Genomic DNA, 27,948 nt, shown 5'->3' with positions numbered 1-27,948 from the left:
TGCTTTACCTGAATAATGACATTTAAATGCTTGATTTCAGTAATTAAATGTCATCATTTAAGTTCAAGAGTCCATTTACAAAGTCATAGAAAATAATTTCACACCAGTATACTTCAAATGAATATGTCATTGTTTGACATTAATGCCATGTTAAAATTTTTATGAATAACTTTTGTGAGTTGAGGAAGACATCCCTGGCACTGCTCCTTGCCTACTTCTGGATCTGTGCTCAGGGTGTCACTCTTGGCAGTGTTTTTTGGACCATGTTTTGCAGGGGATTGAAATGGGCGTCCTGAATGCAAAGCATGCACTCAGCAGGTTGAATTATCTCTTCGGCCCATTACTCACTTTTCAGTAACGTTTTTCGTTCCCTTAGGCTCCTCGTGTACCAGTTCAAGCACTGCCCATGGTTGTCCCACCTCAGGAGCCTGACAAACCTCCTGCCAATGTCGCCGCTACTCTTCCCATCAGGAATAAAGGTCAGTTATACTTCTAAGGACTATTTATTATGTATTATCCACATAAAAAACCAGCCTCTCAAAATTCTTTTTCCACAAAAAGTGAATTTTGCTAAGTTGATATAAAGGGTTTTTTTTGTTTGTTTGTTTGGTTTGCTTTTTTAAACAAGAGAGAAGCATGATTTAGGGAGGTCAGATAGTTGATACTAATTTGTGCTGCAAGTATTAAGAGAAAATCAAAAACTTTTCTTTGCAATTCTGATCATTATGATTTGCTCTAATAACTAGTCATTCTGTTTATATTCATATATTGGGATGGGTATAGGTGGGTAACATTTTTGTAAATCACTTAAATTTCTGTAGTCGCATATGATTTGAGATTAATAAATTGCACCAAAATTACAATTTATTTTAGGGTAACAAAAGTTACAGATCTTATACCTGGGATATCATTTCTCAGTCATAAATTCAAAGTTACTCCAGTATGCTTGTTTGCTTCTTTAGAAATCTAAGATCTTTAATTAATTTCTGGGTGTTCCACATACATCTTCAAAAGTTATGTCCCGGGGAGATGGGGATGTGTCTCTGTGGTAGAATGCATGCCTCACATCTGTGAGGTCCTGGACTTGATCTCCAGCACCACAAAAAGAAAAACCAAAACGTATATCCCAAAACATTACTGCTACCAGCTCCAATTAGTTTTTCTTTTTTAAGTGTTTTATCTGAAGTACCATTGTGTTCTTAATTTTTGTTTTTGACTACCTATATTACTTTCCCAGCAAGAGTATCAAATATTTCCACCAGCTATTTTCATTCAATCACTACTACTAACCTAGAGCCTTGGCACCCTTTTTTGACTGGTATAGCAAACAGCTGATTGCTATATCTGTGGCCAGATCTGTTTATTCACCTGGCGGTCTGAAGATACAGTGGATGGCGTAGCCCAGCATCTTTTCTTCCAGGGAAACTGAATCCCAGTTCTCTACTGGCCAGGTAGCTGTGTGACTATGTGAATGTGTATCTTACCTTTATCAGTTTCAAAGACAATAGACCCCAACAGAGAAAAATATTTTACTTGGATTTAAATTTTCTGGTGCTCTTCAGGTTTTGGGTACTTTGTGTGTATGTGTGTGTGTTTAAAAGGCACAGCCTATTATATATGGAAAAAACTTTACTTAGAGATTGAAGTTTTCCCTACACCTTAATAATTTAACTTTATTTTTCTGTTATGAGTTTTTACATCTTTATGACCACTTGAAATATCTACATATAATTTAGATTTTACTTTAGTTGTACCACTTAGCTGTCACAGATCTGCATTAATCTATTGTATAATTTTAGCCATGTGATATTTTTTAAATTCTGGAATTAATTTCTCAAAGATTTCTCTATGCACATAAAATACATACATACTTATATTTATGATAAAGAAGGTGAATTTAACTTCTTAGCAGTGCATTTTTCACCTTCTATGGATGTGATAACTTGGTGCATAACTGTTGGCACTAAACCTCCCAACAGTAACTCTGTAATGAGGATGCCATTCATGTGCACTTCTGAGGGGGTTTCTTTTTCACACAGCTGCTTCTAAACAAAAGTCCAGCAGCCATTTGCCAGCAAACAGCCAGGATGTACAGGGTTACATCACCAATCAGTCTCCAGAGAGCATTGTAGAAGAGGCTCAGGGAAAGTTAACAGAACTGGAACAGAGGATTAAAGAAGCCATAGAAAAGAATGCACAGCTGCAGTCCTTGGAACTTGCTCATGCTGACCAGCTTACCAAGGAGAAGATTGAGGAGCTGAACAAAACAAGGGAGGAACAAATTCAGAAGAAACAAAAGATTTTGGAGGAACTCCAGAAGGTAGAACGAGAGCTCCAACTGAAAACTCAGCAGCAACTGAAAAAGCAGTATCTAGAGGTAAAAGCTCAAAGAATTCAGCTTCAACAGCAGCAGCAGCAGTCTTGTCAACATCTGGGACTACTAACTCCTGTTGGGGTTGGAGAACAGCTTTCCGAAGGAGACTATGCACGATTACAGCAAGTGGATCCAGTTTTGCTTAAAGAGGAACCTCAGCCAGCTGCTGCTCAGATGGGTTTTGCACCAATCCAGCCTCTGGCCATGCCTCAAGCTTTGCCTCTGGCGGCAGGTCCCTTGCCTCCAGGGTCCATCGCAAATCTTACAGAACTACAAGGAGTAATAGTTGGACAGCCAGTACTGGGCCAAGCACAGTTGGCAGGGCTGGGGCAAGGAATTCTGACAGAAACACAACAAGGGTTAATGGTAGCCAGCCCTGCTCAGACCCTCAATGACACGCTGGATGACATCATGGCAGGTGGGTTTATATTATTATGAGCAGGTATCAAATATGATTTGCTTAAGGAGAGTAAGAGTGTGTCAGAATTTTTTGCCATTCCCCAACTTGAGAACTATTTTTGGACTCTTTACCCATGTATAGACTTAGAAGTATTAGTTAATTCAGTCTCAGAAGTTCTCGTGGACTCAGGTCAAATTAGAGATTAGTTCATTCAGTACACATAACTAAACTTTCTGGCTTAGCTAGATAGGCGGGAGAATCTGGGTTTTTCATTAGTGGGGTTGATGTTTTACTTTTTGTTTTTTCTCTTTAAGTTCAAAATATTGATTGATTTTTTTTCTTTTTTTTTTCTTTTTTCTTTTTTTGTTTTGCATTCACACCAATAAACTGGGAAATTGGTCGAAGTGAAAACTAGTAAGACACATCAGGAAACTTATTTGGGATCAGAAATACCTTATATACTAATGGATCAGACCTCAAAAATGATGGATATTTAAAAAAAAAAAAGCACACCTTTACAGCAATAATGAAGTATCAAGCCTAATAGGGGTCGAATATATTATATGTCAGTGATTTTTATCCTGTGAATTTCAATGTGTAGCTGCTTTCTAATTGTATTATGGGAACATGTAATTCCTTGACAGTGTTGAAATCATAGAGCTTTAATGTATAGCCAGGGAAGTTGTGTTTCATAATAGTTCCATTGGCAAGAAGAAATATTTTATAAGATTTTATTGATGGCTCTAGGTTTTGGTACTTGTTTTTCATGAGGTCTGTAACACAGCACTGGAAAGAGATTTTTACAGGATTATAAAATACAAGAATGATACACTGGAAAGGATAATTTTCTTCATTTTTTTTTTTTAAAGAAAAAAAGTATCAGGGATGTAGCTCAGTGACGTAGCACTTGACTTGCATGTTTAAGGCCTTGGGTTCAATTCCTGGCACCAAAAAAAAAAAGAAGAAAGGAAGAAGGAAAGGAAGGAAGGAAGAAAGAAAGAAAGAAAGAAAAGAAAAGAAAAATGAAAAGGGAAAAACAAAGGGAGAAAATAGTTGAATTTTGGTCACTTTCATCTACTCCCTTCCCCTTTTTTATTCCTCGACTTATTAAGATGATTGGATTTTTCTAGTTTTGGAACTGTGTTTTAGTAATTTACTAATAATTTACAAATGGTGAGGTTATACATAATTTAGTTTTCACATTTTAAATGAATAGGTGAATAAATTGTATAGTGCTGAGATATTTAATACACAGAATCTAAGAGATCAGTTAAATAGACAAATTTTTGTTGATAATTGACTGCTCTGAAGTTTACCAAACTTTTCTCACTATCACCAAAGTAATATGAATGAAATAAAGAATTTTGCTATTCTTAGGGTGGATTAGATGCCTTGGGGGAAAAATGATAGCATTAAGTAGTAAGAGCTATTAAACATTATTGATAAATATAAACATTTTCTAAACAATTTCTGGTATGTTCGAAATTTTTTCAAATGCTACTGATCATTCTTAACTAGCTATAATTTCAAATACCACTAAAAAGACATTGGCTATTTTACAGAAATTGGAGAAAAAGTAGCCAGAATCCTAAATGTTATATTGATTCAGTGACCATTACTGCTAGTTCATGTATTCTTTCTCTCACTTTCACTATCAAAGAATGTATAAACCTAAGTGTTACTTTTTCAGTTTAGAATGGGTATTCCATACTAATGAAGATGGAAATTTTTTTCTCTTAAGTTGCCAGTTTTATCCGGTATGCCTCTGGTAGCTCAGCAGTACTTTTGGGTTGTGCACTTGTGCATAGCAAGATTATCAGAGATTTGTAATGCTTTTCTGTCGATTGATTTACTAGACAGAAACCAATGTGTTCAGTATTTTCATTTAAATTTTTTTAAGGCTCACACTTCAGGAGAGGTGAAGTTGACTTCTTACACTAAAAGAAATACTTTTACCTTTTAGTGTGCTTATTTATGTGGGGAAGGGAGAGAAGACCAGAAGGAGGAATGACTAAAAGACCTGTATCGTATCCACCCCTATCATCACACTGTACACAAAGATAAAAAAGCAAATATATTCAGATGTCCACTATGTAGCCTTTCTATAAACTTATATAATAGTACTTATTTTTCAGTTGATTAATGATCATTTCCTAGTAACCATTTAACTTTTCTTTGGGGGCGGTTCTTACTATCTTGCTATATCATTAGGCTTAGTCTTCCTTCCCTGTGATGTAACTGCTGGTCTTTCTTTGTTCCTATTTATAACTCTTAAAAGATTTAGTTTTTTTCTCTAATATGTGGATGGCCAAAATTTTCTTATCTGTTCTTCATAATTGCCAATGCAAAATCAGTTCTTTGTGTTTAACCAGTATTAACTTCTTGCCTGTTCTTTTGAGTTTATTCCTGTTTTTTATCTGGTGTTTAAATTTTTCTCTCTAAAATATCTAAACCCTTAAATACAGTCCCATATGTATATATCTGTACAACAGTCCCTTCAGGTACCACTTATATATTTATAGTTGTTAATCTAATAAGTAGAGATTCGGTGCCTGCTAGTTTTATTAAGCCAACATCCTGACTCCGAAATGAAACAGAATTAGCTATTTTGAGTTTTCCCATCTCCTTTTCAGTGAATTAACCAATTTGACACAAAATAAAAAAATTAATTTTAATAGGTTCTTTAAAATATCATTTCAATTGAAATGTAAATTTTAATGTAGTCACTTAGCAGTAAATCTTAAGTGGTTTTGTTTACTGTCTCTTACAAAATAAAGAAGTCCTTTGGATAGATTAATTATCATTCTGTTTAAGTTACTGCTTATACAGATAGCATTTTCCTTTGTGAATATCATTCCAGTCAAGGAGAATATGGAATCAATTTAACAGGCATAGGTTTTGGACATGGTCTTGGACTTTATATCCAGAATATGTACAGTAAAATTATTTTTTTAAGTTGAAAGTATAAATACGAGCAACAGTTTCGAGTACTAGTTAATGTACTAATACATGCCCGTATCTATGAATCTGAATCCCTCAGGATTTAAACCGTGTTCTGTTCTGTTTTGTTCTGTTTTGTTTCCTCCTTTGTTTTCCCTTTGGCTTTTAAGTGGACTTAAAAATGTATAATTACAGAATGTGTGTTGCTATAATGTGTAGTGTGTGTTTGTGCCTGAACTAAGGATTTCATGTAAAATAGATATCTTAATTGAATACCATATTTAAAATTGTTATAATAAGATCAATTTTAGTTTGTTGTGGCAGGATCATAACCTCTTTTGCTGGTTTCAGATCTAGCTGTGCATCATGATTGTTTTGTCTAATGTAGTTTACAACTAATTTGGAAATGCACATACACAGTACTGTTGACCGTTCAAAGATCAATGCTTATACTTTAGTTATAGAGTATTTTTATATTGGGGGCAGGGGTGATGGGTGCCACCTCCTTTCACATTTTTCCTTTTCAAATACAGAATTACATTATTCTTAATTTGCTTATTTTGGTGAAAATGATTTGGTAATATCATAGAAGAATCAAAAATAGTCTACACTTGTAAAATGATTGTATGTATTCATTGACTTCAAATTCTTTTAATTTGTCTTCATAAGTCATTGTATTTGCTGGATTATTTGGTGAGCATCGACCTCCCTCAAAATAATTCTATACATGACAAACTACATTTTTCTGTGAGGCTCACATTTTTTATATTTAACTGTGTTGTCCTACTGAGGACTACAATGCAGAATATTACTACTCCCTGTCTTCTGTTAGTAAAACAATGGTAGGTCTTTTAATTGACTGTGCAGTGAGGTTCTCTTCAAACAATGATATTCTCATTAGTCTAGATTATTAGGTACAAAATTGGCAGGTAAAATTTCTATTTATGGACTTGACTGTCTTTTCCTTTCTGATAAGATAAAAATGTACAGCTTTCCATTTGCATTTATTTTAATTCATAAGAAAACTTTTGTTTTCAGGATTATTTTGAATGAAAGTTTTATGATTATATATCTTGAGGGGAATTTTTCAGTTGATTTTTTATTTAGAAAATTTGTTTTTGCCAATATACATTATAATTTCTCTTGTTCAAAGTCAGAAATAATCAGGAAGATGAGTTATTTAGTGCTCTGGCAATTTATCTATAGACATTTTTTTGAGTTTTTAGTATTTTATAAAATTTATTTGTTGCTGTTCCTAACAGTGTATCCTCCCTATTAAGTCCAGTTATTTTGTTCAACAGCAGTCAGTGGAAGAGCGTCTGCATTGTCAAACACTCCTACCCACAGTATCGCAGCTTCCATTTCCCAGCCTCAGACTCCAACTCCAAGTCCTATCATCTCTCCTTCAGCCATGCTTCCTATCTACCCTGCCATTGATATTGATGCACAGGTGAGTTCCAAAAGCAGGAATGGCGGTGGTTTAAATCATAGACAGCTTTGTCTCTGGTCAGAGACCTGAGCCACAGTTATAAATAAATTTGCATCTACATTTTAAAATGCTGTGCCTGTAGAGGTAGCTCTGTCGAGTATGTCAAGCACACGTGTCTTTGCCTGTTGTGGACCCAGGTTCATTTTCTGGCAACATGTGGTATCCTAAGCACCACTGGGAGTGACTCCTGGGCGTAGAATTAGGAGTTTCTCCTGAATATTGTCAAGCGTTTCCCAGAACCAATAAGGAAATAAAATGCCAAATGTATTTTATTGGTGATGCTCCAATACTAGGTCGTCAGTAAGCTGTTTTTGTTTTTTAATACTTTAATGAAGTAAGGAGAAAAAATAACTGACTTAAGGTTTGTGTGTTTTTTCTACTTATCTTAAAGTAGAACATATGCTTTAAAATTCATCATGGTATTAAAAAAAAACCTTCAACATTAATAAAGGCACACTTTTATTCTGGCATCTTATATAGAGCAGCTTCCTTTATTTTTTCTTTCAAAATTGTGGTCTTACTGACCAAGGCATGTCAATCTGACCGATGAGTATAACTGTCTGTGTCTCTAAAACTATTAAGTAGGAAGAAAGAATTGAGAGAAGGTAATTTATGATTACATATTAGGGCAAAGTGAACTTGGAGAGAAGATGGCTTATGTTTTATCCTGAACAAACACCTGGGGACCTAACTTACAAGATTTCTTAATAAGATAAACATTGATGGCCTTTAGAATAAATATTTGTAATATTTTAATTATGATTTTGATGAATTTCTGGAGTTGTGGGGCAAAAGTGAGGGTGACTCAGTGTACATTATAGAGCTTTAAATTGTTTTAGTGTAAAACCTTATTCAGTGTCATTAAATGTTCAGTTCTTTAAATCTAGATTTTGAAGAGGAGAGAGGGAGCAGTGGGGAGAGTCAGGTAAACATCACTTTATTTAGACAAATGACGTGGCTGATGTCAAATTTACATTGATTTGACTTAGAAACCATCTTTCTCAGCTACCATATTGCTATATATCTACCTTTACAGAAATTTTTCAGACTTTTAATGAACCATAGTGAACTAATGTTGATTATGCATACAATTGAATTGAACCTGGTATTTATTAGAATTATTTTTCTCAGCCTATTGATCTTTTTTAACCAGATTTTTTTGCGGGGGGCGGGAGGGGTGTAGTGGTTCGAGTTTGGGTGATACTCAAGAGTTACTCTTGGCATTCAGGAATTACTCCTGGCAGTATATGGGAATCATATGGGATGTGGGGTCGAAACCCAGGTCTACCACATGCAAAGCACACCCCCTACATACTGTACTATCACTTCAAACCCCTTAAACCAGTTACTATTTTTTTAAGTTCATGTAGGGCATGGAATTGAAACACAGACAAAAATATAAAATTTACCCAAATAGTTTTACAAAAATACAGAAAAAATTCACTCAGCTATTTCTTACTGGATTTGAATTATGAGTGGTGAAATAACTGATTATACTTCTAAAATAACTTTTACTTGATTATGAATTATGCAAAGTGATATGTAAATTAAAGTTTTTTATTGTTTAGATTTTTAATGCAGTATATCCTTCTTGAGTAAAACTGTTTTACTGTGTTTTAAACATCTGCTTTGGGGATTGGATAAGTATAAAGGTTGAATGGCTTTCCTAGCACGGCTGTCAGGGACAGTGGTTTGAAACCCAGAACCATAAATTTTTGCCTGAACGCTGCCACGTGTGGTATCGAGCATGGAGCCAGGAGTTCCTCTTGGCATTCTGGAATTACTGAGTGCCGCCTGAGCACAGCCCAGTGTGGCTCCCAATTCCAAATAAATAAATAGATAAACATAACAATACTTTATCTTCTTTTTTAAAAAATAAAAATCTGCTTCAGGGTCAGAGACTGGCAGTCAGGGTGGTTGCCTGGCAATGTGCCTGTGGAAGCAACACTCCTTGGAATCCCAGCACTGCTTGGAGGTCTCTGAGCACTGCCAGGAGTAAGCCCTGAAGACCAGCATCTGTGCCTGAACTCCCCAACTCCCCCTCACACACACACACACAGACACATCCATCCCATCTGTTGCTTCTTTATTTGGGTTTATTGGAGTTAGACTAATTTTCTTTGAGATTGTCATAATTATTTAGACATCTTGAAACTCCAGCTTTGGGAAACAAAATATTCAGAAATTGTCTTTTGTTTTCTTTTTTCAGTTATTTCTACATTTCCTACTCTCAAATTTAAAACAGATCTTTGTGGTGTGTGTGTGAGAGAGAGGTGGTGTGAGCGAGTGCATGAGTAGTGAAAAAAGAGATTGACTCTGGAAGAATTTAGAACAGGATTTTTGGGAAAAAAGCTATCTTTACTAGAGGAGCTCATATATAAACATAAAACGTACTTTGAAGAAGTAGTAATGCAATTCATACTTAGGTTGGTCTTAGGTTGGTCACTTGAGTACAACAAATCAGAAATGAGATCCACTAAAAACCTTGATATTTGGTATAAACATCCACATTTGCCAAAACCTTAACTTGTCACCGGTAGCATCTTCCTTCTTAATATACAATTCCAGGGCCTGTAGCAATACTACAACTGGTAGGGTGTTTGTTTGTTTTGCAACGGGCTGACCTGGGTTCAGTCCCTGAGCATAGCCAGGTGTGTTCCCATAGAACAGAACAAGAAAGAGATATGTAAGTCCCTCTCCCTTTCCCTCCCCCCCCCCACCATTACCTCCATCCTTCTCCCTCCCCTTTTTCACTTCCTCCCAACCCTCCCTCTCTCCCTCTCTTTTAAGTGTTTTTTTTGGTAAGGTAGCATTTCTATACATGTTTATATGTTCTGCAGTACAGTGTTACCACACCATCCATGTCCATCACCAGAAGTCCCTCTGTCATAGTCCCTGAACACTTTGCCTCCTCCTTCCTCAAACCCCTACATCAATTCTATGGTCAAAGTCTGTTTTTTTTTGTTTTGTTTTGTTGTGTTGTGTTTGGTTTTCACACCTGGGGATGTTCAGGGCTTACTCCTGGCTCTGCACTCAGGAATTACTCCTGGTGGTGCTTGGGAGACCATATGGGATGCTGGCGATCAAACCCGGTTGGCCACGTGCAAGGCAAACGCCCTCCCCGTTGTACTCACTTTGGCCCCTGTTTTGTTTGTGTTATTAGTACTATACCATGAAAAAGCAGTTAGATGGTAAATACTGAGATCATTTTAAAAGATTACACTTTAATTAAATCTTGCATTTAATAATTCTAATATATACATTCTTAGTACTCTACAGATAAACACTTTAATAGTTATAACTCCATAAAATAAGAAAGATTTAGAGATGTGTTATTGATTAAACAACTGGTTATTTAGCTCTAGAATCTATGCTCTTACTTGCAGCCAGTGCCCTTTGCTATCTACTTTTTATTTTTAATTTAGGTGTAAACTAATCTAGGCTCTAGAAATTGACTCTAGAAATAGTCAATTTCAGTGATAATGAGTTCACAATCAAGATCACAAAGAATCGTATATAGAAATTTCTGTAGCTACAGAAATTAGAAATAGATTTTTTTTTCTTTTTTGGGGGGAGGGTCACACCCAGCGATGCTCAGGGGTTACTCCTGACTCTACACTCAGGAGTCACTCCTGGTGGTGCTCTGGGGATCCTATGGGATGCTGGGGATCAAACCCTGGTTGGCCGCATGCAAGGCAAACACCCTACCCGCTGTTCTATCGTTCCAGCCCTAGAAATAGATTTTTAAGAAGACTTTATATAAATAGTCGAGTTAACTTAAACGTTAGATTTTAATACCTCTTAACATTGAGGATCTGTATGATGATAGTACAGAAGGTAAGACACTTGCCTTGCATGCTCCTTCAGGGAGCACGACCTTAGGTACCACAAATTGTGGGTACCACAAATAGCACCTGAGATATACTGGATGTGGCCTCAAAACAAAATTAAGTAATATTGAATTGCCATATTTAATTCAAGATTAATGTGTTATCTTTCAGATATTTTTACATTGAATAAAATGTGATCAGAACAGCATTATGACATGGGATGATATAAGTTATTGTGGGTAATATGGAGATTTTGTTTGGACTTTAAACTTGCTGAGTTCTTAACATAGCTCTTGATATTTTTTCCTTTCTCAGTTTCTTGTGGATGTATGAACTTGTTAATTATATAACAAAACACTACCTTAGTGGTATTATGCTTTTCAGAAAACTATAATCTATATTTCTATCATTTCCTTAATTAATAATATAAAACTTAATTTTTAGTACCTTATCAATCACTGTTAATTTTAATTTAGACTATTTTCATTGATTTGTTTCCTGATGTTCTGCAAATCACAATACTTCTTACCAGTTTTTGATTGTGTTAGGTGTATTTTTGTAATTTTTTCTTACAGTCTTTATTATTGTCTTTAAAGTATTCACATAAAATTTTGCTACTTTAATTTTTCTTTATTGCAGAAATGTAGTGAAACTACCTAATCTTAAGTTCCCTAAGGCATTTAACCAGACCTTTTTTTCAGCTTACATATTTTTCTCTTCAACTCTGATAAAACAATGTTTATATTTCTCTAGTAACTTGGCTCTCCATTTGCCCTGTGCAGTTACAAATAAGCCTCTAGGGAGTTTGGATTGTTGTTTAAAATTTATCAAGCCTACAATATCTTGGAGAAAATAAAAGGCACATAATATCAGTTGAATTGATGTTTTTTATATTGGGGTGTATTATTTTGCTGACCTAAATTTTTATGCTTTTTTTTTTTAGTTTTCATTTCTTTATTTTCTATTTAATGTGGTGCCACTTGACTCTTTAATTCCCAGATGACTTAAAAACCTGATAAACATCATCATAGAGTTGACTCTTTTGGTTATCTGTACACCAATATATAGAGAACACAAAATATAGACATTGTAATTGACCTCAGCAATGCCATAATGCCACTCTGTGATACACGCAAGATTAGCTATCCACGATCTTAATAGTTTTTTGAACCAGTTCATAAGCATTTATTAATTTGTCTGCAGATCAAAAGGTGGTTTCTTTGAGTCTTTATCTCCTTTTCTCTGAAATCAGACATTAATTCCTTCTTTATAAATCTAAAATGAAAATCAAGTAATATAAAACAATCCGAGCTGTCACTCATTTAAGTATTCATGTCCTTCTCCATTGTTGTAGTTGGTGCATCTCTCCCTTGTGGCCATACCTGACCTCTGCAGTCTGTAGCTCTGCTCTCTGCCAGCCTCTTCTGCAGAGCAGTTTTTGCGGTCTCCCTCTTCATCATTGACTAGTAGGCTTTTTCTTATTTCTTGACTCTTGCAATTTTGCCTTTTGTCTCGTTATTCAAATTTTTATCATGGACCTTGATTTTAGAATTAATTGATTTTCTGGGAGAATATGCCATTTTTATATTTATAACAAATAATGATAGAGTGTAAAAACATAAGCACAATAAATGCATTTCTCATAGAAATCCTTTGTTTTGTTACTAACAAATAAATGAATTTGTGACCCTTTTCACTTCCTGTCAAATGAGCTCAAATGTCATTTGTTGTTTCACATAGAAAACATCTCTTAATAGATGGAAAATGCAGAGATGAGAAAGACATGTTCATTGCCTTCCAGGAATTTATAGTTCTCTAAGAGTGCTAGATAGATATCTGATCATTATTAGCATCAGACAGATTGGGGAGATAACCCCAAGTGCATGCTAATACATGGCACCCCCAAGCACCACCAGGTTTCCTGTGCACTACTAGGTGTGGAACCAAAAAGGAGAAAAAGGTGGTGATTGGTAACGTAACAGAGGTGCATATATAAAAATGAAAGAAAACTAGGCCAAAGTGATAGTACAGAGTGTAGGGCGTTTGCCCTGCATGCAGTCAACCCAGGTTCAATCCCCGGTATGCCATATGGTCTCCTAAACACTGCCAGGAGTAATTTCCTGAGTGCAGAGCCAAAAATAACCCTAAGCATCATTGAGTGTGACCAAGAAAGTACAAAAAAAAAAAAAGAAGAAGAAAGAAAGAAAGAAAGAAAAAGAAAAACAGTGTATTAGAAAAGTAATGGAAAATTCATGGAGTTCTAAATATTCTAATTAAAACATTAAAAAATAATAATCATGCGGGCCTGAGAGATAGTACAGGAGTAACACTTCCTATGTATATGGCCAACCCTGGTCTGATCCCTAGCTCTTTATATTCACGAGTTTTGCCTGGAGTGATCCCTTAGTACAGAGCATAACTGGGTGTGACCCTCCCAAATCTAAATCAACAGAAAAAGAATAGAAACTATTAAGTACAATACTAAATATACTAGATATCCTAAATATACCAAATATATCTGTAGTACTGGTGTTTATGTATATAATCGGTGTGTTATCATTGCCAACTTTTGGCATATTCCTTTGTTATTTTATGTTAAAAGTCTTAAAAATTAGGTTTGTATGCCGTAATTACAGCTTAGTTAAAAACAAATCATCTTGGTTTTACCCCCAAATTTTCCCATTGTATTTGCATAGTCTCTGATCTCAAAAGTTTTTTTGACCCCAGGCAAATTAGGATGATGTGTCACTCAAGTTACAGTATGTCTTAATTTGTACTAAATTGGAAGTTCTTGACTCCCAGTTTCTAGTACTCGATTGAAAGTACATTTGAGAATTTAGTTATTTTCAAATTGTTCCAGGTGTAGTAAAATGTTTTAAAATTGTCTAAAGTGGTTCTCGGTTTTTAAATTTAAATTAGTTCAAATTAAAATTTATATCTTAGTAGCACAAGCCATATTCCAAAGTACTAATCACTATGTTATCACTAAGTAGTTTCTGCTACTAGTTTTGCACAGCACAGCTTCAGAATGCTACAGACATATGGGTATATACACATATGTGTGTATGTATACACTTTAGAGTGCTAGAGATGTGTTTTTATGTGTAAACACAGTCATATGCATAATATATATAGTACTACTTCACTGAATAAGCATTTGAACTATGATAATGTGACTACCTGTAGATTATACCACAGCTCTAATCTTTATTTTTGATTCGCTCAAGTAGTATAGTATATTTGGTGAATTCATTATTACTAGCAGTAACAGAAATCAGAAGTAAAATATGTATTTATTGTAAGTAAATAAGACACAGCAGTGCTATATCTTAATTACAGCAGTCTTTCAAAAATATTTCAAGGGTCCAGGGATGTGGTTAAGTGGTTAAAGAAAATGCCTTTCGTGCAGAAAACTTGAATTCTATCCCTGGCACTTAAAAACACATTTATGTTTATATGTGTATTTGTGTGTGTAATTAATTTTAGTATTTAATTGGGGCTTTTTTCTCATAGTTTTTTCATTTAATGACTTGCTTTTCACTTTATTAGATAGGTCTAGAATGACTAGTTTGGTACATTAATGAAGATTCTACTTGATTGATATCCTTTGTGTTTTGAGGTCGTTCAATTCCGGTGAAACCAAACATTTTTTCCATCCCTGTATAATATCCTTTAGATATTTTTCAACCAATTTCTTCAATGCTTCTTCCCTAGCCTCTGATAATTTTTCTTATGCACGGGTGCTGACTGGATCTCAGCTGAAGACTTCTGGAGTACTCTTTCGCTCACGCTTTCTTCTCCAGCAGTCGGCCCCATGAGTGTGCGCTGCCTTGGCCTCTGCAGACTTGTTCACTCAGGAGACCTCCAGGCTCTCTGTGTGTGCCCTCGCCCTGCACTGCAGCCTGGGGGACTCTGGGAAATAGCTTGAGTTAATCATTTCCTCTAGTTCATTTGAAATAAGAAGATAAATTTTTCTGTTACTCCATGTATGGATGAAAGTGAATTCACAGTATTTCTGTTAATCATGTAGTAGACAATAGTGTATGATCGAAAATCATACTTTATTTTTTCCTCACGTTTAAGAATTACCTATAGCATTCAAATACTATTTGTAGTCTTTAAAAAAAAATCACAAGTTGAGATTAATGGAGATAACCATTAATAAAGGTCTAGAATGCAATCTGGCATGTGTAAACCCCAAATTTAGTTCACCAGCATTATATGGTCCCCATAACACAGTCATGTGGCGGCCACCACCACTGGATCTGGCAGCATTGCATTGGGGAGCTGAGTATTAAGCTATTTTCCTAAACTCTAGTGCATAGTTCCACTGGGCGTGACTCTCAGACCCTCGAGTCCTGCTCGCGGCATGCCCTCTACCCCGTTAGGACCCTCCCTCCAATACCAAGTTTGCAGCTAATGGAAAAATACACAGCTTACTACTCGAATGTTTTATGCTGTAGAATGTTACATGTTATCCGTGTGTATTTGGTTTAGGTACCTATTAGGTAATTGATTCTGATGTTTTTAATAAAACAGTGATTTTTTTTATTTTTTCATAGACTGAGAGTAATCATGACACAGCACTCACACTTGCATGTGCAGGTGGTCATGAGGAACTGGTACAAACATTGCTAGAGAGAGGCGCCAGTATTGAGCACCGAGACAAGAAAGGTAGGAGAACTGCTTTATTTTTTGTCCCTTTCTTTTTAACGCTAAGGTTCTGTGAAGAACGAACTTCCATCCCTATTTGAACCCTTGGATATAATGGGAAATAGTACTGTTCGTAGGTTGGCCTACAGTGAGAAAATAATCTTTTCTTTTAGGTTTTACTCCACTTATCTTGGCTGCTACAGCTGGTCATGTTGGTGTTGTGGAAATTTTGCTGGACAATGGTGCAGATATTGAAGCCCAGTCAGAAAGGACCAAGGACACCCCTCTATCTTTGGCTTGTTCTGGGGGAAGACAGGAGGTAATTTCACCAGTGTAATACTTTTTTCACTCTTAAGTGTTTGGTATTTGCTCTTATTTAGGTTATTTTAACTAGAATGATTAATTACTATTTGTTAACTGAAGTATTTGTTAGCAGAGGGATAAATATTTTACTAGCCGAAGTGGATAGTTAGGAAAAAATCGTTTATTACCAGAATTAGATCTGTGACTATTTAGATGTACTTGATTTTAGAGATAGATGATCTGTACAACAGAAAGCAGTATCTATCCCTAGTCTTTTACTTCTTGTGGTTATGTGAATACATTCAGTGTCTTTTGTTTTGTTCTGTACTCTGCAATGGATATGACCTGTAGGTTTGAAATATTTGAGTGCTGGAGAGATAGTACAGCAGGCAGAGAGCTTGCTTGCACGTGACTGGCTGGGGTTCTGTCTCTGGCACCACATGTGGTCTCCTGAGTATAGTCAGGAGTGGTCCCTGAGTGCAGAGCCACGAGTACACCTTGAACACCATGACTTTTGGCTCCATCCCTCCCCCCCAATAATGTGTGTGTATTTGGAATCAGATTCTATTAATAGCAAAATCATGGTGTTCAGTTTATAATTGTTCTTTGTCATGGGAACCATATCTGACACTGCTTTAACCCGTGCCAGGCCTTACAATGCCTGGGGGCCACCATTGCAATACCCAGTAGTGGCGGACGTAGTGCATTTGGTGGGAGGGGAGCGTTGCACATTCAGTGGCAGCCACCAAATTGAAATGTAATGACAAAATTCTTTGTATTTAAATGCTTAAGGAAATGTGTTTATTTGAAACTAAGCTTACTCTTGAAGCCCATGTTCTCCCTTAAACAAGTCTTTCTACTCTTCCGCTCCCCTCACATCTAAGTTTCAATAAAAATTATCTTGCTTCACCAAAGAATAATAATAATAATAATAAAAGTAACATCATGAGTGAAGTGGTTTCCAGTTTCCAATTATTATATGGTTTAAGATAATATTTGTTACTTCATAAATATAAAATTTTCAATGTTGTGTCAAGATCAGGTGATATATTTTGTTGCCTAGAATATAGTTCGAATGGTAGAGTGCATACGTATTGTGTCCTAGGTAATCTGTTTGATCTCTGGTAGCACATAGAATCTTGTGCACCTCAGAGTGAAGTCCTGGTGTTCCCCTATTCTCAGGACACAGATTTGGACCCTATTTTTTAAACAATTAACTTCTTTTGGGCCACCTCTGCAGCCGCGCTCAGGGTTTACTCCTGGCTCTTTGTTAGGAGTCATACCTGGCAGGGCTCAGGGAACTGTATTGGTAATTGGGATTGAACTCCTGTAAGTCATGTGCAAGGCATGTGCACGACCTGCAGTACTATCATTCTGGTCCCTCTTTTTTTTTTTCTTAAAGCTAAAGCAAAGCAATTTCAAAGTCTTCATTCTTTATTTATTATAATATAAATAAATGATCTTAAAACTTGTGCAGACCCAATTTTAGGTAATAATTTTGTCTGTAAGAACTCTTGATTTGGCATCATTTAAATACTAAAAATACTAAAGTACTTGGGAGAAATTAGTAGGATTCTGTCTGCTAATAAAGTGACTTTCCATTGTTTGCTAGTAAATATTTATATTTAGGCAGGATCTACCATTGCCTCTGAGATAAAACTGATCAGTGTTTTGGCATAAGAAAGATTCTAGAAATTTAAGTTTTATATGCTTTCCTTAAGGGATTCTTTGTAAAATAAAAAAGTGGATTTTTTTTTGGTAGTGGTTTAATAACCTTGTCACATAGGACATCTAACTTTTTAAAAGCAAGAAACTGATAGTTATTTCTAAAATTGGTTATGCTACTGAGTAAAATATTACTTGATACTAAAAGAAAGCAGTGTTCTTAACATGTTATTTTGTAGTATTTTAGAAAAAGCTATTAATAGGATGGACTTGGTTAAGAAGTTAACATCTGGGTGCTGAAGTAGGGGCTTGCCTTGCACGCAAGGGACTTGATCCCCGGCACCCTGTACGGTCCCCCAAGCCCTGTAAGGAGTAAGCTCTGAGCACTATTGGGCATGCCTCTATCTTCCTTTTCTCCCAAAAAGAACTTAGATCTTCAGAATTCCTTAGGTTCTGTGCCTCAAAGCAAAATGAAGATGAAAATAATAGTCCCTATGTGTCAGAGTTGTTTTGTGTATCAAATGACATGTTAGATCTGTAAGTGACCACTAAATAAAGCTGTGTATGTTTAGTTGTCATGAAATGCAAATAGAGAACTCCATGTTGACGCCCAGTTCTGATACACTGGAGTGCCTACAGTTGTCAAAATCTTTGGTGTATCTGCTGCCACAGAAGATATGGATCAACCAAAACTCACAGTTGATGGAAGCATAAGGAAACACTTAGGAAAAAGATTTAGCAGTTTTTATGAAACTGAAGATGCACTTAAATTCTACTATGGATTGAGCAATTATATTTCCATAGGAATTCTGATAGCAGCTTTATTCAGCATTGCCCAGACCTAGAAATGGTGATGGTGTTCATCAGCAGAAAAATTACTTTGCCATACTGCAGAGTGATATCAAGAATTTAAATCCTTTTTAGTTTATAAGTTAATATTTAGTAAATATATACTTATAAACATTAGGTGATGGAGTAATGAAAGGGCTAACAACAAATATATCATTTTCATGAAATTTCAAGTGTCTAAAGGTAGAAATAAAATGCACAAAGAAATAATGGCAGATCAGTTGAAGTATAAGCTTCATTTCAGATTTTTTAAAGTTACTTATTAAAAGTTTCATGAACTATCTTAGTGACAGTATGTGAATGAAAAAATTTACTCCATTTTGCCATTGTGTTACAGAATTAGAAACACTAACTTCTAAAGTGGCATTGTATAACACATTAGTTCCACATCTTATATGAACACACTGTCATTTCAGCACATTCTAGTATGGGGTTTACTTGTCAGATTGCCTCTTTGTTGGCCTCTGACGTCTTACTGTCACTTGAAGCTGATTCCATGCAAAGGATGAAAGAAGGGCTTTCCCCTTTTTTCTAACACCGTAAGGCCACAAGAAAGAGAAATCAGAAACAGACATTTCACAAATTGTCTTAAGAAGAAAATGTTTTTCTTTTCTTAATAGGTGGTGGAACTGTTACTGGCTCGAGGGGCAAATAAAGAGCACAGAAATGTTTCTGATTACACACCTCTAAGCTTGGCTGCTTCTGGTGGCTATGTGAACATTATCAAAATATTACTTAATGCAGGAGCTGAAATTAATTCTAGGTAAGTTTAGTTCTCTTCAAAAATCCCTAAGGTTTTATGTTAAGAATGTGTTACTGTCATATTTAGAAAATGCCTTTATTGCAAGTTCAGAACCCAACTTGCTAGAGGATTTTAAGCTTGATTTTTCATCTAAGCACTTATATTTGTTGATATAAAAGTTGAAAAAAACCTGTGCCTTAAGATACTAAATTAAAAATTTAAGAGCTATTCTTCATTACGGGTTTTTATTAAGAAAACAGTTGTAGAGCTGTGGCTGTCGCTCAGGTGGCCAGAATCTGTGCTTTGCATGTTGGAGGCCCAGATTCTGTCCCAAGCACTGCTTGGCCTTCTGAGCACTGCGGGGAGAGACCCCTGAGCACCAAGATTAACTCATTAGCAATACTATCTGTGACCGTCTCCCTCTGACGGGGGGGGGGGTGTTGTACCTTAAAATGCAAAATTTTTCTCTGTTAAAAATTTAATAATGGCATTTATTGCAAATTATTCTCTCAAATGAGTTACAGAAGTGTTTGGGACTCAGTGCAGTAGTGGTAGTGTCTAACGTTGATAGGGCTGAGAAGTCACTAATTTAAAATAGTCATACAAGATAATAAATCTTAAGTCCTGCATAGCATTGTCTAATATTTTTCTGGACATTCTAAATGTGTATGTTTTTTCCTGTTGTTCTCTCCATGTCTCTACCTCCAGAACTGGTAGCAAATTGGGCATTTCTCCTCTCATGTTAGCAGCTATGAATGGGCACACAGCTGCCGTTAAGCTCCTATTAGATATGGGCTCTGACATAAATGCTCAAATTGAAACTAACCGGAACACTGCCCTGACCTTAGCCTGCTTTCAAGGGAGAACTGAAGTGGTTAGTCTTCTACTTGATAGAAAAGCAAATGTTGAACACAGAGCCAAGGTAAGATGAAGTCTGATGTTTACACATTGATTTTTTTTTTCCTGTGCACATTGATTTATTGCTTTTATATTCAAAGTATATGGTGACTATGAATATTTTTCCAAGTAACATTTGCTTTTTATATATATTTTAATTTTAAGTTATTCATGTGACTGTCAAGCATTTATTCTTAAAAATACTTGAAATTTTTATAGGTAATGACTTTAGGGCTGTCATTGAAATATTCGTACTGTTTTAAAAAAAGATCACAGGCTAGTACATTTTTATTTTGCTAAATTTTATTATATAAAATTAACCTTCAAAAATCACACTTTGTCATTTCATATGCACTTTTTTTTAAACCTAGACTGGCCTCACACCACTAATGGAAGCGGCCTCCGGTGGATATGCAGAAGTAGGCAGAGTTCTTTTGGATAAAGGTGCTGACGTTAATGCCCCTCCAGTGCCCTCCTCCAGAGATACAGCTTTAACCATAGCAGCAGATAAAGGACATTATAAATTCTGCGAGCTTCTCATTGGCAGGTATGATATTATCTTGTGAACCTGTAGTAATAATGATAATAATAATTCACTGTAACTTTTCTATGAAAATATTGCAGTATCAAAAAATTCACCTGTTTCTGTTAACTAAAACTTCATGTGTTAGTTTTTAAACTATCTTATTTTGTAATCCGCAGAATTATGCTAATGTTGTGTAATATATTCCATCACAACATATAATTTTTTCTTTGATACTGACTGTAATATGTTCATAGTACTGTTATATAGGGGTTGAGAATGCAGGGGTTAGGTGCTTTCCTTGCACGTGGTTAACACTGGTTTGATACCTGGCATTGCATATGATTCCCTGAGCACTGCCAAGAGCAACCCTGGGCATCTCTAAGTATGCTTCCACCCTCTTGCCCCCAAGTAATAACAATGCTGTAATATTTTTCAGCTGTTACTCAAATTTATCTCTTCCCAGTTTGAAATTTATGGAGTATTATCACCCAAAGTTTTGAAAGTGAGGCAACAAACTGAGTGTGCATTGTTTGTATTTTTGGGTTTTAGATCGTAATTACAGCTTTTCTTTGGGAAGTTGGGAACAGGGGCCTCCCAGGCTGTGTGGGTAGTGGGGGAGGGGGCACTCCAGCTGAGTCGGTCAGCTGGGTGGTTCAGACTTCAGGCCTGTGAGTGTGGAGTTGTGCTTAGGGCTCTCCAGGGTCACACCTGATGTTGCTTACAGGCTTCTAGGCTATAACCTTTAGTTTGTGGTGACCATGAGGTGCCAGGGTTTGGCCTCAGGTTCCAGCACTTGCAAGGCATGCACCTCTGATCATTGGACCATCTCCCTGGCCCCAGTACTTTGGGCTCTTATGTGACAGGGTATAAGACAGGGTCAAAAGTATTGTCTGACCCAATAAAGAAAAAAAAAAAAAACCAAATCTGCTCTTAATTACTTAGAAATTGTTTACCTGTCTTCAGAAGGCATTTGTCAGTTTAATTACATTTCCTGCTTGTTAACAGCCCTAGACTTTGTCTGTGCAATGGTATTTAGCAGTATCAAGTATTAGATTGTTCATGAATTTTATCATGATGTCACTTGAGTGTTGAACGTACATTTTATTTCTGTTTATTCTTAAATCTCATGATGCAAACACATTAATGCAATTTGGAACAGTTGTCTCATTTTAGTTTATTAGAATAGTGTTTATGTATTGATTGGGTATATTAACAGGATACATAGCTCAGTAAATGAAATCTCACTTTTTTTAGAATTGCAAAATCAGGCAAGTCACTTTCAAAATATGAAAATTGCAAAATTTTAAAAGCAAATTTTGAGAGAAAGCTTCATTGTATTCCATTAACACGTTTGTAGTTAATAGTTGATTTGTATTATCTGTTGTGTTCCTTTTAATTTGATCCCAGGTATCTGTATCATCCATTTAGGGGCGCTCACATTGATGTCCGTAACAAAAAGGGCAACACTCCATTGTGGCTAGCAGCAAATGGTGGACACCTCGATGTGGTTCAGTTACTCGTGCAAGCAGGTGCAGATGTGGATGCAGCAGATAACCGCAAGATAACTCCTCTTATGGCAGCATTTAGAAAGGTAGAATAATTCACTTGATGTTTTTCACTTAGGCTAGCTTAGTGTCAGACTCATTTTTGGTATTTAACAGATCACACTATTGAAATAATCTGATGATAACATAGGTAAGTACAGGTATCTTATTAGAGTCCTAAATATTGGACCTGAAAGCTATATAAATGTCAAAAAATTCTCAAGTTGGAATAGTTTCAAATTCTCGTTGTGATCTTAATCTTAATTTCTTCCACAGAGTATCAATCCAGTTGAAAGTACTTAGATGTGAATGAGTGTTTTCTTGTATGAAGAGCTGATAAAAATAAAATCCATTTGGACTAGGAAGATAGCAAGGAGGATTGGAGCACGTACTTAGCCTGTGGGAGTCCTGGGTTCTCTCTCCGGTGCCCATTAATTCTCCGAACACCAAGCCAGGTGTAACCGGGGCACACAGCTGCCCTGCGTGTCACTGTCTGTCTCTCCACTCTGCACCACCCCCATTCATCCAACATCCAAGTTTGATTTTTCTTCAGTTTTTCTTTTTAATCATCAACTCTATTGCTAGGAAAAAGGCAATGTCCATGTGCTGATACTTGACACTACTGAAAATCGAGTATACTACTTTTAGAAATAGCAATAAATTTTATGAAAGCAAGTAAAACTTGTCATACTGGATAGCAGAGACCTGTGTATAATTAAATTGATTTTATTTCTGAAAATTTTAATTTATTATATATAAAGATTGTTTTTTTCACAGAACAACGTTATCAATCAGGCATAACAGATTTTATGTTTTTGAGATTTTTTTTTATTGAAGTCTTTCTGTGTGTCAGTTCCAAGAACTTAATCTCTTTTTCTCTTAAATATTTTGTGACTTCTGTTTGTAATAACAGTTTCTAAAGATATGAGTTAAAAGATAGAGGGAATGATAAACTAAACATGAAAAACTGTCTCTAGACTTTTGTATGTATCAGCACACTAGTATGAATTGAAGAATATGAATTGGTGAATGCTGACCTAAAGACTTTTGAACTTTAGTGATAGTATTACAACAATCATAGTTTATCTTTTAGGAAATTGACTTTCATTTCATTCATACTACCTAATCTGGTGTATACATTAATTTGTGTCTGAAAGAATAAAAACTGATCATTTACTCTTAGTGCTTAGAATTGAAATATAATTTTCATTTTCTAGAGTTAGCAAGAAAAAGAGTTTTCTTTAGACATATCTGTCTTATTTTTAAAATACTGATTTCTCCCCACAGGCCCCCTCTACCCCAACACACACACACACACACACACACACACACACACACTTCAGAATTTTCATTCAGTTCTTCATTGCTTCTTTGGAGGGTGGGATGCAAGTGAACAGTGTAGATGTAACAGCACCAGGCTGCTTTTCATTTCAGTGAAAAAAACGGACCAGTGATGTTTTAATTTATTTATGTCTTTGTATGGGCCTCCTGCATGGTGTGCAGGGAGCATGGGGTCAGCGCCTGGAGAGACTCAGTGGCCTGGGCTGCTGCTTCAGTCCTGGACCCTAAGGATACAATGACGCTTTTGCCTTCTGGCAGCCAGGACCTCCAGGGCCACACCTGGCAATTCTCTGAGGCTAGTGATGTCTTTACTTTGCAACGTTAATGTCAATGACATCTTAATGAACACAGATTGTGATTTACTAAATGTTGTTAGCCTGTCTTTAACATGACATTGATGTCTACATTTTAGGGTCATGTAAAGGTTGTGCGATACTTGGTCAAAGAAGTCAATCAGTTTCCATCCGATTCTGAATGTATGAGATATATAGCAACCATCACTGATAAGGTAACATAATGATTGAGTTCACTGTGTTGCGTGAGCTAGCTGCCCCTTTTGTCTTTATATGTTATGCTAAGGGGGGGGGGGAATGTTGATATTATTAATAAGCTATGGCATGATAATTTTTACTTTTCTAGTAATTGGGAATGATGATTTCTGCTATTTATACCAAACAAAATAGAGCAAATGTTTTTTAGTGCCTAAACAAAAATAAACATAGTACTTAACAATCTTGGATCACTTTTCATTTTCCATAATTTTAATACTTGATGTAACAGAGTTAAGAATGAGGGAGCACAGCAGCTAGGACACTTGCCTTGCATATACCTAAGCCAAGTTCTATTCGCTAGCATGCACTGTGGTCTTCCGAACACCTCCAAGAGTAATTGCTGAGTTCAGAGCCAGGAGTAACTCCTGAACATTCCCAGGTGTGAGGCCTCCAAACAACAAAAGAATTCATTGGTGGGAGATGTTGATCAATGAGAGAGTGCATGTATAGTCATAATTTCATTTGAACCCTTTCCTTGACTATCTTCTGATTTGGAGTTTATACTAGTATTTGGATAAAATTCTAAGACATAACCTATGAAAATATAAAGTAGTCATATCCTTAATAGTCTGCATATTTATTTCCTCATTGTGATTTTTGCAAGTATGGACTACTTTTCCCTGTAGACTTTACCATCAGTAATTCAGTCCTTTGAGGGAGGGATTCCTCAATAGTGCCCTAGAAATCTGGGTGCCATTGCCAACGACTCCAAGCCAGCCTCAGCGTGCTACTGCCTTGAAATACAGCCCTCTGGGCCCTCGTTGGTGACCATCAGGGTCCCTCGAGCACTGCTCAGGACCCATGGATTACTGAAGGTCACTTAGGTCCTTGTGTCTGACCTATTTTCCTAGCCCCTAATTCACTGTCTTCCTTTGCTCAACTCTCTCTGACAGTTCACATTAGTAGATGCCACTGGATTTTTGAAGGAAAGGAGAAAAGGCTTTTTATCTGACATGAATATTTCTTTCCTGTCAGAAATGTGTGTTCTGAGAAGAAAATCATCGGGAAAATTACTTAAGTACCTACATCTATGATTATACGCACATAAATTTGTGGCAGTGAAAACTTCAGTATTAGAGAAGAGTTTAGCCAAATAAGTGCCTAAAATTTGTAAATTTTTTTTGACATTGCATTTCTTTTGCTTTTAAACCCATTAATAAAGTGCCATGTTTTTGGAATTGTTTTCTGTATGATTTATTATAATCAAATTATAGAAGTAGGTAATTTTCCTGTCAAAAATATCATTCGAAATTATGCTATTTTGGGGGCTGGAGAGGTAGCACAGCCGGTAGGGCGTTTGCCTTGCACGCGGCCGACCCGGGTTCAAATCCCAGCATCCCATATGGTCCCCTGAGCACGGCCAGGAGTAATTCCTGAGTGCAGAGCCAGGAGTAACCCCTGTGCATCGCCAGGTGTGACCCAAAAAAGCAAAAAAAAAAAAAAAGAGAGAGAGAAATTATGCTATTTTGATGAAAAATAGAGGATCTTCGTGATTTTTATTTATTCTTTTTTTTAGTTTTTGCTTATTAAAGGTCAATACCCAGCAGTGCTGGGGGGCCCAAGGACAACCATATCCCCAGCTTTTCTTTGTGTTTTTAAAGTAGACAGTTTGGGCTGGAGCGATAGTATAGTGGTAGGGCATTTGCCTTGCACACGGCCGACCTAGGTTCGATTCCCGGCATCCCATATGGTCCCCCCCCCCCCCAGCACCACCAGGAGTAATTCCTTAGTGCAAAGCCAGGAGTAACCCTTTTTTAACGCTGGGTGTGACGCAGAAAGAAAAAAATAAAAAGTAAACTAGACAATTAAAATGTTTTATTTCTACACTTTTCTGCTGTGTCACAAGTTCTCATTTCTTACGTTTATACCATATCGTTTTAAATTTTCTAAATGTGATGTGTCTCAATTTTTCCTCCTAGGAAATGCTGAAGAAGTGTCATCTTTGCATGGAATCAATAGTACAAGCCAAAGATAGACAGGCAGCTGAAGCAAACAAAAATGCCAGCATTTTATTAGAGGAGTTAGACTTGGAAAAGGTAAAGATAACCTTTACAAGTGAAAAGTATCCACCTGTTTTCACTTCCTGCTTTTCTTCTCCCTAATTTTTGTCTGATGCATTATTTATTTGTTTTGACTTGTAAGTTATATACAAGCAGTTCTCTTCAAATTTGGCTCAAATGGGAGAATATTATCAATATATCTAATATTAAGAGAATTTTTTGTGTAATTAAAATAACTAAATTTAATATAGGAATTGCATTGATGCAGAAGTCAGTATTTTAGTCTTCCCCACGGAAGTATTGCACCATATCACATATGGAGAAACTAAATCTGTGGAAGTTATGTAATTCCCTTAGGTATGCTAGAATTTAAAAAAATCCAGGTTTTTTTTTTCTACGTTCACTACTTTCACCATCTCCTCTCTTAACTGAATATAACTGGCTTCTTAAATTACCCTATATAGGGAATCAGGGATGTAGTTCTAAATGCTGAGTAACATCTCTTATTTGCCAAGACTCCAGACTCAATCTCTACAACCCTTGTATTGTCCGGAGTCTTTCTAAGTTATGTTGCTCTTCATCCAATCATGTTTTTTGTAGTATTATAGTTTTAAATGTTAGATCTCTGAATATTTATTTAACATTTTTTTAATTTTTAAAATTCTGACTAGCTAATATCCTTTTTTAGTACTTTGGACATTTATACACAAAATAGGGATTTTCTGCATTCCTGTGGTTGGCATTCAATAAACAGAACTAGAAACTGGACTATCAAGATGTTGTCTGTTCGAAGCTTTGTGGTTTTCATTTTTAATTACATAATGTTTTCACTTTAAACTGTGAAACATATAAAGTAAAACTGAAGAAAAACATGCCATTATGATAGGGTAACATGATCTGCCCTCCCATACCACTTCTTACCTGACTTCTCCAGTTTAACTTTTAGTACTTTCTTTCACTATACGTCACATTCTGACCATTCTTTTTCTTCTTACTTGCCTTCTGTCTCGAAAATCTCTTAAAGTCCCTCATAATTTAATCTTCCTTCTTAATACTTCTTTTTCTTGTCACATATTCTAAACACTTTATTTTATGTAGTTACCTTGTTCATTTCGACCAATAGAATGTATGTACTAAAACTTGGTTCCTGGCACATTCCAGGCAAATATTGCTTGAATATATGTTCACCTTTTTGGACATGGTGTACTTCTACTTGGAAAAAAATATTTGAACATATTTCTTACAGTACTTGCTTTTCCTCTCAGTAACTTATAGTTAACGATAGTGATTTAAATTTATAGTAAAATAAATTCTATAGCAAGTTTGTTACATGTTTTTGTTACTACAAATAATGTTATAATAAATATCCTTTATGCACATTTATTTATATTTTGGTGCTTTTATTTTTAGAATAAGTTCCCTCACTTCGGTCTATATGTTTTAAATATGAGACTTCCAGAATATTTTTCTGTGGTCATATTCTGTATGTAAATGTCATATCTTGATTTCTTGCTGACATTTCTTAAACTTAAGTCCATGCTTCTGAGATCCTCAAATACAAAATAAGTCAAGAGAGTTTTCAAATGTTATTATCCTTCTTTCCATAATAAAACCAAATAAATGGTGAGGTGCTGGACACATAGTTCATGGATTTAGGTTCTGGCATGGTATGCAGTGATTTCAGTTCCAGAGTCCTGCCAGAAGTGACCCTTGAGCAGAGCTAGTAGCCCCTAAGAATCGCTGGATGACTCCCAAATCCATAACCCCCCAAATAACGAACTCAAGTGATAAAACTAATTTATTAGTATAAATAGATTTCTTATGGGTGCACTGATTCTTGAATA

At 35.9% G+C, this 27,948-nt stretch overlaps 1 protein-coding gene across 9 annotated transcripts in view; it reads left to right on the top strand.

Annotated features, from left to right (window-relative positions):
* The window catches only part of ANKRD17 (ankyrin repeat domain 17), a 142,954-nt gene that overhangs the window by 82,811 nt on the left and 32,195 nt on the right, over positions 1-27,948 (top strand). For 2 of the 9 annotated variants that reach the window (XM_055137305.1, XM_055137303.1), the window contains exons 14-24: positions 377-479; positions 2,040-2,792; positions 7,016-7,164; positions 15,596-15,707; positions 15,860-16,005; positions 19,124-19,266; positions 19,954-20,167; positions 20,514-20,689; positions 22,097-22,259; positions 23,966-24,061; positions 26,024-26,140. In XM_055137305.1, coding sequence (XP_054993280.1) covers positions 377-479; positions 2,040-2,792; positions 7,016-7,164; positions 15,596-15,707; positions 15,860-16,005; positions 19,124-19,266; positions 19,954-20,167; positions 20,514-20,689; positions 22,097-22,259; positions 23,966-24,061; positions 26,024-26,140 — 2,172 coding nt within the window. Of the gene's footprint in view, positions 1-376; positions 480-2,039; positions 2,793-7,015; positions 7,165-15,595; positions 15,708-15,859; positions 16,006-19,123; positions 19,267-19,953; positions 20,168-20,513; positions 20,690-22,075; positions 22,260-23,965; positions 24,062-26,023; positions 26,141-27,948 lie in introns of all 9 variants that reach the window. The other 7 variants (XM_055137304.1, XM_055137301.1, XM_055137306.1 and 4 more) reach the window with 6 other exon arrangements.

The sequence above is a fragment of the Sorex araneus genome, chromosome 5, assembly GCF_027595985.1.
Source record: "Sorex araneus isolate mSorAra2 chromosome 5, mSorAra2.pri, whole genome shotgun sequence".
Lineage (NCBI taxonomy): Eukaryota > Metazoa > Chordata > Mammalia > Eulipotyphla > Soricidae > Sorex > Sorex araneus.
Note: the sequence above shows the minus strand (reverse complement) of the source record. Positions and strands in the feature narration are given on the sequence as shown.